At 52.8% G+C, this 11790-nt stretch overlaps 1 protein-coding gene across 1 annotated transcript; it reads left to right on the forward strand.

Moving 5' to 3' along the window:
- Window positions 1–1562: 1562 nt before the first annotated feature.
- NANOS2 (nanos C2HC-type zinc finger 2) lies at window positions 1563–2049 on the forward strand. The gene has a single exon (XM_002928498.3). The coding sequence runs from the start codon at window positions 1563–1565 to the stop codon at window positions 1977–1979; it is 417 nt and encodes a 138-aa protein (XP_002928544.2). The 3' UTR covers window positions 1980–2049.
- Window positions 2050–11790: the final 9741 nt, after the last annotated feature.

Consider the following 11790-nt stretch of genomic DNA (forward strand, 5'->3'; position numbering starts at 1 on the left):
CGCCCCACCCCCCTTGCTGTCTCCAAACTTTAGGCCTCCATAGCTTGTGTCCCTCTTTCTGGAAGATTCTTCTTCGTGGTCTCAGCTTCTAGGCTACGTCCCCCAGCTCAGTCTCCCTTTGGAGCACCCCGTCTGTATGTAATCGGGTGTTTTGGGTCTATTGTTTTGTCATTTGCGGGCTGTTCCCCCCATGGGCTGGTAGCTCGCGAAACCCGCGTCAGATTCACGAAACCCGCGTCAGATTTGCCGGGTCACTGCTGGGTTTCCAGCATCCAACATAAAGAGCTTCAGTGACTCCGCCCTGAATGGTCAAGGCGACAGATGGAGGTTAGTGGAGGAAGAATTCCTGGAGGGGGTGTGGGCAGGAGGCAAGGTTTTTCTGGCTCCCAAGGTTAGGTAGGATGTGGGACAATGCACAGGGCCACAGCGGAGCGTTCAAAGTGACACTGTACCAGGCCACTGTCCTCCACTGCCTCTAAGATCGATACCCAGTATTTCCAGTGTCAGACTGATTGTGAATTCCAACTGTGCCATTTCCCTGCTGAGCAACCTTAAGTACATTCCTTAACCTCTCTGAGCTTCATAGCCTTCTCTGTAAACTGCAAGTGGTAATGCCCAACTCCCCGAGTGGTTATGAGGCTCAAAGCATGTGGATCTCATAGATCTCATTTCTAGAACATAGACCTCATTTCTACAACATTGAACACCGTAGTGTGCACTCAAAAAATATTTGTTGGGGCGCCTGGGTGGCACAGCGGTTAAGCGTCTGCCTTCAGCTCAGGGCGTGATCCCGGCGTTATGGGATCGAGCCCCACATCAGGCTCCTCTGCTATGAGCCTGCTTCTTCCTCTTCCACTCCCCCTGCTTGTGTTCCCTCTCTCGCTGGCTGTCTCTATCTCTGTCAAATAAATAAATAAAATCTTTTTAAAAAAATTTTGTTAAATATATGGCTCTCAGTTCAGGACCTGGGTCAGAGTCCCAGCTCGGACACTTGCATGCTCTGTGACTCGAGGCCAGTGAGTATCCCTCTCTGAGCTTCAGGTAACTCGTCTATCATGTGGGACTCACAACTGTGTTTCCCACACAGACGTTGTGAGAATGAGATCAGATCACTCACGTAACTGTGCAGCACAGCGCCTGGCTCTTGGTGAGGACCTGTTATTATTATCAGGAATGGTTCTGGAGTATTTGGAGACCCCCAGCCTTGGAGTAAGGGAAGATGGGGACGAGGGGGCATTTGCACACATGGGAATGGGTAGGGAAATGGAGGCCCAGGGAAAGGAAGGGCCTTTCCAGAAGTCGCAGGGCACCCTGGAGGCCGAGCAAGCAGCAGAGACAAGGGGAAGGGCCTCCTTCCCCATCTCTGTGGGGGATTACAATCAGATGGAGATCGTGGGCAGGGAGTGGGCCCTTTAAATCCTAAGCTCCACCTTTGCTTAGAAGGGTCTTTGGGGGAGTATAAAAGGGGGGTGCAGTTCCTCTCTGCTCCAGAAAAGCACCTGCTGTTGCTGCCCCGAGACCCTGGCCTCCCTCTAGCCGCCCCCCGCCTCTGCCTGGGAGCCATGCAGCTGCCGCCCTTTGACATGTGGAAGGACTACTTCAACCTGAGCCAGGTGGTGTTGGCCCTGATCCAGAGTGGGGGGCAAAGGCCAGAGGCCCAGGGGGATGGGGAGCTGAAGCCGGGGCCCCTGCTGGGGCAGGAGCAGGGTCTGGGAGGGCTGGGGGCCAGCAGAGGCCTGGCCACCCTGTGCAATTTCTGCAAGCACAACGGGGAATCGCGCCACGTCTACTCCTCCCACCAGCTGAAGACCCCAGAGGGCGTGGTGGTGTGCCCCATCCTGCGGCATTATGTGTGTCCCCTGTGCGGGGCCACTGGGGGCCAGGCCCACACGCTCAAGTACTGCCCGCTCAACGGCGGCCAGCAGTCTCTCTACCGCCGCAGCGGGCGCAATTCGGCCGGCCGCAAGGTCAAGCGCTGAGGACCGCGAGATGCCCACCCCACACCCCCCCAACCCTCCTGGTTCGATCCCTGCCAAGTCCCTGGACCCTCCCCCGACTCACCCAGCCCTTGAGAGCTTCTGGCTCCCCGAGCTACATCCCTTCTGGATCCTGAAACAATGGAGGCCGTTGGGGAGCCAGGCCGGCTCTGCCCCCTGGGACCTCTCAGGCCTTGGGGTTCAGAACTAGGGGTGTCTGTGGATTCTGGGTGCGGCAGGACCGCTGCCCCTGGACCGCACGGCCTTGTGGCTCCTTCTGGGCCCCGGTTCATGGATCTTTCGTCTTTCCGGGGCTGCTGGTGACACGAGCCCTGCCCCCTTGACTTCTCAGCCCCATGATTCTATTCCTTCTGGAATTTCTTGGACCATGGGACCTACAGGACCCAGCGCGCTCTCCCAGGCCCACCCTTAGAATTTGGAGAGAGTGAACAAGACTGGCTTGGCCACTCTAGCCCAAGAACTTCCAAGATGGGATTCTGACTTGAGACCCGCCTTGTCCACCTTCTTCAGCCACCTGTAGACCCACGGTTTCATCACGGACCTCCCTGAACTGTTCCTTCCCTGCCCCAGCAGCCCATCCATCAAGAGCTGGGGAAGGGAGGGGACACGCTGCAGGGGTGGGGAGCACTTGGTCTTCCAAGGCTTATCTAGGAGCGAAGAGCCTTGGGGTGCGCTGACACCCTTCAACTCCCCCTGATTGACCTTCTTGTTGATTCTGTTTCACTGCACTCCCGCCCCCAACCGCAAATCACCCATGGGTGTTTCCCCCAGCAGGAGGGCGTCCCTCCACTGCCTCCCACCCACCTTTCAAATCCCCATCCTTTGCTAAAGGCCTTTTTTTTCCCCCTCCCATTTTTTTTTTCATCCTCCAACACTTAATCTACGAAGCTCCAACAAGAAAGGGGTTTTAGTGCCCAGATGGAAAGGCTACTGCCTAGATTTTCTTTTAGGGGCAAAGAAAAGAAAGAGCTCCGGTCAGATTTTAAGTTGCTCAGTTTTGGGGCTCAGGGCTGGGGCGCAGGTGTTCAGCTCCGGTGAATAAAGAGCGTTTCTGGTTGTGTTTGAAATTACTCTCGTTCGGTCTTATCAACTGGAGGCTGGGGGAGGGAACCACGTTTGTCCCAATGCCGGGCAAATAGGAGGCAGAACAAGAAGGGGTCCTGGGCCCCTCTCATGACGTGCCCCCCCATGTCCCCCGACACAGGTCAACTAGGGACTGGTCCCCACGTCCCAGCCTTCAACTTAACCCCAGATTCCTTTTTTTTTTTTTTAAGATTTTATTTATTCATTTGACACAGAGAGAGAAACAGCCAGCGAGAGAGGGAACACAAGCAGGGGGAGTGGGAGAGGAAGAAGCAGGCTCCCAGCAGAAGAGCCCAACGTGGGGCTCGATCCCAGAACTCCGGGACCACGCCCCGAGTCAAAGGCAGATACTTAACTCCTGAGCCACCCAGGCGCCCCTTAACCCCAGATTCCTTTTCCATGTCCTTCTGGGGGCTCTGTCCAGGGGTCCCTCTCCCGCCCCGCTAGACCACAGGTCTTCCAGGACCAACTTTATGGTAGTTCTTAAACTTTGGGCTCCCAGACCCCCTTTGGAGAGGCAACGGAAGACACGGTCCCTGGCCCCTCGGAAATGTACACACGCACAAATCATCTCAGGGTTTCTTTGATTCCACCGGGCCACAAATATTTATCGATCACTTACTTCGTGCCAGGCACCTTTCGAGGCACTGGTGGGTACATCAGGCAACAAAGCAGATGATACTCCCGCCCTCGCGGAGCTGACTTTCTTGTGGGGCAGGGGGCGCATTGACCATCCATCAACAAGCACGTAATAACATGTCAGGTGGGTGAGAAGAGCTCTGCAGGAAAGGCAGGTAGGGTAAAGGGATGCAGGGAAAAAGGAGAGACTGTTTTCTACGGGGCAGTCAGGGAAGGCCTTTCTGTGGAGGTGACGTGTGAGCAAAATCCAAATGAAATGAGGCAAGCAGAGACTATGGAGACTATGTGGAGGAATGGCATTCCGGGCAGAGGGGACGGCAGGTTCAAAGGCCCTGTGGTGGCAGGAGGCTGGCTGAGTGATAAGAGCGAAGATCAGAGTCACATGGGGAGGGCAGTTAAGAATCTTGCAGACCCTGGGGAGAACTTGACCTTTATGGCACTTCCCCAGAATTGCACTGTGGGCCCCTTCGTACATACACTAGTCACACAGAGAACCAAAGAGCCCAGTTCAGGACCTCATAAAACACAGCTTTTCCAAACACACAGCTCTGTGCACAACAGAGACTCCCAAGTGAAGCCAAAAGATAAAAAGAGGACACTCCAACCCCAGAGCCGTGGTGGGCCCCAGGCAGCAGGGGGAGCCCCGGAGGAAGAGAGAGCTGCATCGGGCCGCAAAGTGATGGTCTTTCAAATGGGGCGATGGAGGAGAGCTTCCTAGTTTAAGGGACCATGTCTGACAAAGCGTGGGCACCAGGTATGGAAAGGGACAAGAGGTCACGTGCCATACTTGGAGGCATTACAATGGGTGGGGGGGTGCACTTTAGACCCAGAGACATGAGAAAGAAAGATGCTGAGGTGGGTCTGGAGTGTGGAGGCTGGGAGGCTCGTGCAGATATCCACAAGTGCTTCACAAGGTGACGCATCCTGGAAGCTTCTAGACACCTGCGATGGGGCTCCGAGGAGAGGGCTGGAGATGAGCGATTAGTGGCTATCAAGTTGGCGGGGTTTGTTTTTATAATGAGTTAAGTGATTTATTCAACAGATGAGTAAGTCGCAGGGTAGCTGACAGAAGGTGAGGACACTAAAGCCAAGGGAACAATGGACCCCGAGCTCTGTCTCCTCCAGCACCTCACGCCTGCAGGGCTCCGTGCACCTGTGCCAACAGCTCCCCCCTGGCAGGCTACTCATGACCTCCACACCAGACTGAGACCCAGCTCCCCCCTCAGCCCAGCCTCCCCACGAGTCACAACATCCTGGCTGCCTCCTGGGACGCCCAGGGGAAGGGAGATGTGAGGGTGACATGCGGTTGCCCCTAGATTCCGGTTGGGGGTATGGGGTCAGTTAGGTCATGGGGAGCAAAAGGTGCTCCATGGGTGCTTGGAGTTGAATTTTGTTCCCCCCCCAAAAAAGATATGTTGAAGCCCTCACCCCCAGTACTTCAGAACGTGACCTTCTTTGGACATCAGGTCATCAGAGATGTAATCAGTTAAGATGAGGTCACACTAGAGTAGGGGGCGCGCTTAACCCAACATGACTGGTGTCCTTATAAGAAGAGGAAAGTGGGTGCCTGGGGGGCTCAGTTGGTGAAGCGTCTGCCTTTGGCTCAGGTCATGATCCTGAGGTCCTGCGGTTGAGCACAGAGTCGTGGGGTTGGCTCCCTGCTCAGCGGGGAGTCTGCTTCTTCCTCTGCCTCTGCCCCTCCCCCCGCTCATGTGCCCTCTCTCTCTCTCAAATAAATAAAATCTTAAAAAAAAAAAAAGGGGGGCCCAGGACAGCCAGAGGCTGCAAGAGGCAAGGAAGGCTCCCAGAGCCTTCGGAGGGAGTGCAGCACTGCCAACAGCTTGGTTTCAGGATTTCTAGCTTCCAGAACTGGGGGAGTACATATGTGTTGTTCTTTTTTTTTTTTTTTAAGATTTTATTTATTTATTTGACAGAGAGAGAGATAGAGACAGCCAGCGAGAGAGGGAACACAAGCAGGGGGAGTGGGAGAGGAGAAGCAGGCTCCCAGCAGAGCATGGAGCCTGATGCAGGGCTGGATCCCAGAACACTGGGATCACGCCCTGAGCTGAAGGCAGGTGCTTAACGACTAAGCCACCCAGGTGCCCCCCATTTGTGTTGTTCTAAGCCACCCACTTTGTGGTATTGTTATGGCTGCCCTTGGAAACTGAGGCATCCCAGAGAAACCAATACACAGGGCATTCAGGGAAGGCTTCCAGAATGCTCTTCGTGCCAGGGGGAGTCTGGGTTGAGAGGGGGGCTCAGTCTAAATCAGCTAATGAGAAGGCTGGAGACAGGGAGCCATGGGCAGAAGTGAGGCGTCTGGAGCTCTGCAGGTGTGGGTAAGTTGAGGCAGGATGCAAGCAGGCTGGCGTCCTCCAGCACCTCCCCCGTCCCCCATGAGCACAGAGACTAGGCAGCTAGGCAGATCGACAGCTCACGAGGCAGCCTCCTGGGCTCAGAGCCGGCAGACAAGGGGCAGGGTGGGCTGGGAGGGCAACCAGAAACTTCTCAGGGGCTTTGTGCGGCCACTCTGTGCCTTCTCGAACAGAACAGAGGAGGAGACAGAGGCTGCACTCCATGCAGGGGAGTGAATGCTTGGAAGTGACTCCTCCCTCCAGGTTCACTTTGGGCTTAGAAGGCGCAGTTCTGCACCCACTTAGCGCTGGGGAAGGAAAATCAGAGCCACTAAAGATTGATCTAGAACCCCACAGAGTTCCCATTGTGCCCTGAAGCGTGCGAGCCTAAGGTTGAATCCCTGAACCTCAGGTTGCCACTGTGTGCATGGGTGCCTACCATTTTGTGGGTTTCGGAAATTGAGTTTGTGTACCCGTGGAGGTCCAAGTGTCCTGGGGACGTGTAACTAGAAGTTAAAGCTGATTTCCACTGTTGACCAGAATTGGGGCCAGTCTGGAGGATTTCTTTTCTTTTTCTCTTTCTTTTTTTTCTTTTTAAGATTTTATTTATTTGACACACAGAGCGCATAAGCAGGGGGAGCAGCAGAGGGAAAGGGAGAAGCAGGCTCCCCACTGAGCAGGGAGCCTGACGTGGGGCTCAACCCCAGGACCCCAGGATCATGACCTGAGCCGAAAGGCAGATGCTTAATCGACTGAGCCCCCCAGGCGTCCCCATTCTGGAGGATTTCATACGAAGCAGAGGAAAAGGTAGCTCCGTTAACTAACGTCTTTTTAACTTTAATCTGTATTGACCACGCTGAGAGATCACTTTTTAGGTTTCTCTTCCTGTTGCTTTATGTGTCTTTCAGTCTGTCCTTTTGGTCTCTTCCCTCCCTTCCTCTCCTTATCTTCCCTTTCTTCCTTTTCCCCTTTCCCCTCCCATCTGTCCTTCCCTCTCCTCTGTCAGTCATTCTGACAAATACAAACCTTTCTCCCAGATTCCACTCTCGTCACGCATCACTTGCTCTATGTCCCATTATATCCAAAACAGAAATCCTGTCTGACCTACTCTCAGAGCACTCCAGAATCTGACCATCTCCCCCTAGCCCGCTACTACCTATCTAATCCCCACAACCTCTCACCAGGACTGAGGCAGTCACCTCCTCACTGGTGACCCTGCTTCTGCTCTTGACCTCCCAGAGTATGCTTCAAAACCCAACAAAAGTGATCCCATTAAAACACAAGTCCGCTGGTGCTCCTCCTCAGCTCAGAGCCCTGTCTCACTAAGTAAAAGCCCAAGTCCTGCCCTCTCTCTCAGACCTCTTTTCCCACCCATTCTTTCCTCCCTGTTCCTTGAATGCTCCAGGAACATTCCTGCCCCAGGGCCTTTGCACTTACCCTTCCCCCTCCTTGGATTGCCCTTGCCCCAGATAGTCACATGACTTCCTTCCTTGCTTTCTATGGTTCTTTGCTTGTATGTCACCTTCTCTGTGAGGCCTTCCCATCCTTACACTCCTAATCTTTCTTACCCTGTTCTCCTTTTCTTTCCTCCTTAACACCTCCCACCAATCAGCAGGCTTGACTGCTTATTTGTTGATTATGTCTGTGGTTATGGTGGTCAGTTTGATGTGTCAGCTTGGCGAGGCTACAGTCCCCAGCTATGGAAACACTAATCCTGGTGTTGCCACGGAGGTATTTTGTAGACACGATTAAAGTGTATATTTAGTTCACTTTAAGTAAGGAAGATTATCCTGGATAATCGGGGTGGGCCTGATCCAATTAGTTGACAGGTTTAAAGAACAGAGCTGAGACTTCCTCTCCTAAATTCTGTTCCTTTCACTTTTTACTGCAAACCGCAAGGAGAAATTCATTTCGCATCTTGATTCAACATACGCACACACTCACACACACCCGGAACAAAAGTTTCACAGAATAATAATCTTGGTAATATTAGCGGGACGATTATTACAACTAGGAGCCCCTCAGATACTTGGTACATATTGACCCATCACAGTCCAATGATGCAGATTCTGGGGTTAATCCCCACTTTCCGGAGAGGAAAAGTAAGGCCCGGAGAGGTTAAGTAAGCTATCGAACATTACTTTTTTTTTTTTTAAGATTTATTGATTTATTTATTTATTGCCAGAGATAGAGACAGCGAGAGAGGGAACACAAGCAGGGGGAGTGGGAGAGGAAGAAGCAGGCTCACAGCGGAAGAGCCTGATGTGGGGCTCGATCCCATAACACCGGGATCACACCCTGAGCCGTAGGCAGACACTTAACAATGCTGCCACCCAGGAGCCCCAACTATCGAACATTACTTAACAAGTAAGTGGGAGAATTTGAACCCTGATAGGCTGGCTCCGGAGTTGAGCAATTTCCACTATCCTGAGACATGTCTCAAGAATCTAAAAATATATAACAAACCAAAGTTATAACAAACCAAAGTTCCTCAGGGCAATACTTACCTTACTCCATACGGCACAGTCTGACTTTTTTTCTGTTCTGCTTTATTTTTGTTTCTTTAATGCTTGTTGCAATCCAGTAAGTATTTTTCAGGACCCACAGTTTGGAAAACAAGCCTTAGAAAGGCTTCCCTGATCTACCCCATCCCAGGGCCCTTGCTCTCTGACCTCCTATACCCACGACTGCAGAGCTCCACACGCCTCACCTCTGCCTGTGGCTCTCTGACTCCCGCCTTCTCATGAGCTCCAGACCTGATTTAGATCCAACTTCCCCCAACCCAGTCTTCTGTGGGGCCACCAGCGTCCTGGATGCCTCCTTTTGATGCCCAGCGTGTGAGTTTCCCCCAGGTTGTCATAACCAACTACAACAAACCAGTGACTTGAAACACAAAGGTACTCCCCCAGTTCTGGAGGCTAGAAATCCAAAATCAAGGTGTTGGAAGTATTGTTCTCCCTCTGAAGGCTCCAGGGGGGGCATCCTTCCTTGCCTCTTGCAGCCTCTGGCTGCCCCGGGCTTTCCTTGGCTTGCAGCAGGATCACTCCAATCTCTGTCTCTGTCTTTCCTCTGTGTACCTCTTTCCTCTTTTTATAAAGACACCAGTCATGTTGGGTTAAGAGCGCCCCCTACGCCAGTATGACCTCATCTTAACTGATTACATCTCTAAAGACCCTATGTCCAAAAAAGGTCATGTTCCAAAGTACTGGGGGTTAGGACTTCAGCATATCTCTTTTGGGGGGAAAATTCAACCCATAATACCCATTGAGCACCTTATACTCACCATGTCCTAACCGAGTCCATACCTCCAATCGGAACCTGGACCAGAATACTGCTGTCACCTACAGGGCTCCCTTCCACTCCCCCGACTGACAGTCACATGCCCCGTACATACTACCTCTCGACTGTCTTCCAATTCATTTCTACCCTTCCCACTGTCCTTGCTCAGTCTCCTCCACCCCGCTTCCTCTCCCCCTCCTGCCCCTGCCCCAGATTTCTCCTTTGAGTCTAGCCAATAATCTTCCCTCTTCCCATCTACTCTCTATACAACAGAGGGGTGGAGAGGGGTGGTGTCTTTCTAAAGCACAAATCAGACTCTGTCCTTCCTTGCTCAGAACCCACTGCCTATAGGATTTCATTCAAGCTTCTTAACGTTGCCCACAGGCCTGGCATAGGCTGCCCCTGACCCCTGGACCCTGACCCCTCATGGGGCACATGGTAGGACCTCACATAAACCCAGCCCCAGTGAAAGTCACCTTGTGACCCACTGTGCCCCTACACACACTCAGAGTAATGTGATCAGAGAAAAACCCAACTCCCTCCAATTTCAAAGCCAGTGACCTTGAATGATTGGGTCTATTTGTCCTATTTCCCTGGCCACTCATTTATTATCTCAGTGCTTTCTCCTGCGTCTTCCCTAATCTCAGGACCTCCCTCTCACCTCAGACCCTGCTTCCCACTCTCCTGAGACAACATAGGGAACAGAAGAGAAGCTTCACATGTTCCTGACATCACATCTTGCCTCCTGCCTGCCTCCGTGTCCTCCCCATCCCGCTGTTTTCTGTGGCAGAACAGCTCCTGCCCCTTAGACCACCCTCCACTCCTGCCCTGGGTCCCACCCACCATGCCTCTTCCAGGACATTGCTCCAGACACTCTCCCCTTCCTCACCTGCACCGTCAATCTCCCCTCTTCTGAATCATCCTGAATTGGCACACAACATATTATTACAACTCCTATCTTTTTTTTTTAAGATTTTATTTATTTATTTGACAGAGAGACAGCCAGAGAGAGGGAACACAAGCAGGGGGAGTGGGAGAGGAGGAAGCAGGCTCCCAGCGGAGGAGCCCGACATGGGGCTCGATCCCAGAACGCCGGGACCACGCCCCGAGCCGAAGGCAGACACTTAACGAATGCACCACCCAGGCGCCCCTAACTCCTATCTTAAATAAACCTCTCGAGATCCCAGGCTGTCTTCCAGATATACCCTTTTGCTGGGCTAGAAAGGACCATCTACACTGGCTCTCTCCAAACTCTCTCAATCAATCAATCAATCAATCAATCCTCTTTTTTTTTTAAGATTTTATTTATCTATTAGAGAGAGAGCACGAGTGGGGGGAGGGGCAGAGGGAGAGGGAGAAGCAGACACTCCAATGAGCAGGGAGCCTGACGGACCGACATGCGGCTCCGTCCCAGGACCCTGGGATCATGACCTGAGCAGAAGGCAGATGCTTAACCGATTGAGCCAACCAGGCGCCCCAATAAACCCTCTTTTGAACCCATCCACATCACCCAGATTGCCCTCTTCGAGATCACTAATGACTCCCATACTGCTGGTCCCAGTGGTCAGTTCTCAGGTTCACTGGACTTGACCTCTAGGCAGCACTTGGCCTCATTGATTCTTCCTCCGTTCTTGAATTGTGCCCTTCACTTGGCCTCCAGGACAGCAGACAGCCCTGGTTCTCCTCTCATTTCACTGAATGCACCTGCTCAGCCCCCTTTGCTGATGCCAGCCCTGTACCCTCGAGTGCCCCAGCCTCAGGCCATGCCTTTTACCTATAGTTCCTCCCTCTCTAACCTCTCCTTTTCTTAGGGTTTATATGTCATTTAATCACTGACAACTCCTAAAGTTATATCTCAAGCCTGAACCTCTTCCCTGAAGTCCAGTCTCAAATATCCACCTGCCTATCTGACATTGGTACGTGGCGGAGTAAAGGGCATCTCAAGTTTGGGCAAACTTGAACTCTTGATCCTCTTGCAGCCCTGCCCTTCTTTGCTTGTGGTAGCTCCAAACTTCCTGCTGCTTAGGACAAAGACATTGGAGTCACCCTCGACTCCTTTCCTTCTCACAGTTCCTGTACCCCATTATGCTTCACTTCACCTCCACGGCTACCCCCCTGGCTGGAACCACCACCACCTCTCTTCTGAACCACCTCTCTCCTCAACTCACTGGGCACCCAACTTCCACTCTCGCTTTCTAAACTCAGTTCCCCCCGAGGAGTCCTACTAAAACCAGAGTCATCAGCTTACGTGCCCTTCCTCTGCTCAGGGACCCGCCTGTGACTCCCACTCAGTGTAAGGGCCGTCGTCCTTACGGGGATCCATGAAACCTCTGCCACCTACCTCCCTGCCCTCTCCTCCCTACTCGACTTCTCTGCGGTTCTAGAACATAGGAGGCAGGACTCCTGCTTCTGGGGGCACTTGCTCCCTCACCTCCTTC

Source organism: Ailuropoda melanoleuca, chromosome 12 (assembly GCF_002007445.2).
Source record: "Ailuropoda melanoleuca isolate Jingjing chromosome 12, ASM200744v2, whole genome shotgun sequence".
NCBI lineage: Eukaryota > Metazoa > Chordata > Mammalia > Carnivora > Ursidae > Ailuropoda > Ailuropoda melanoleuca.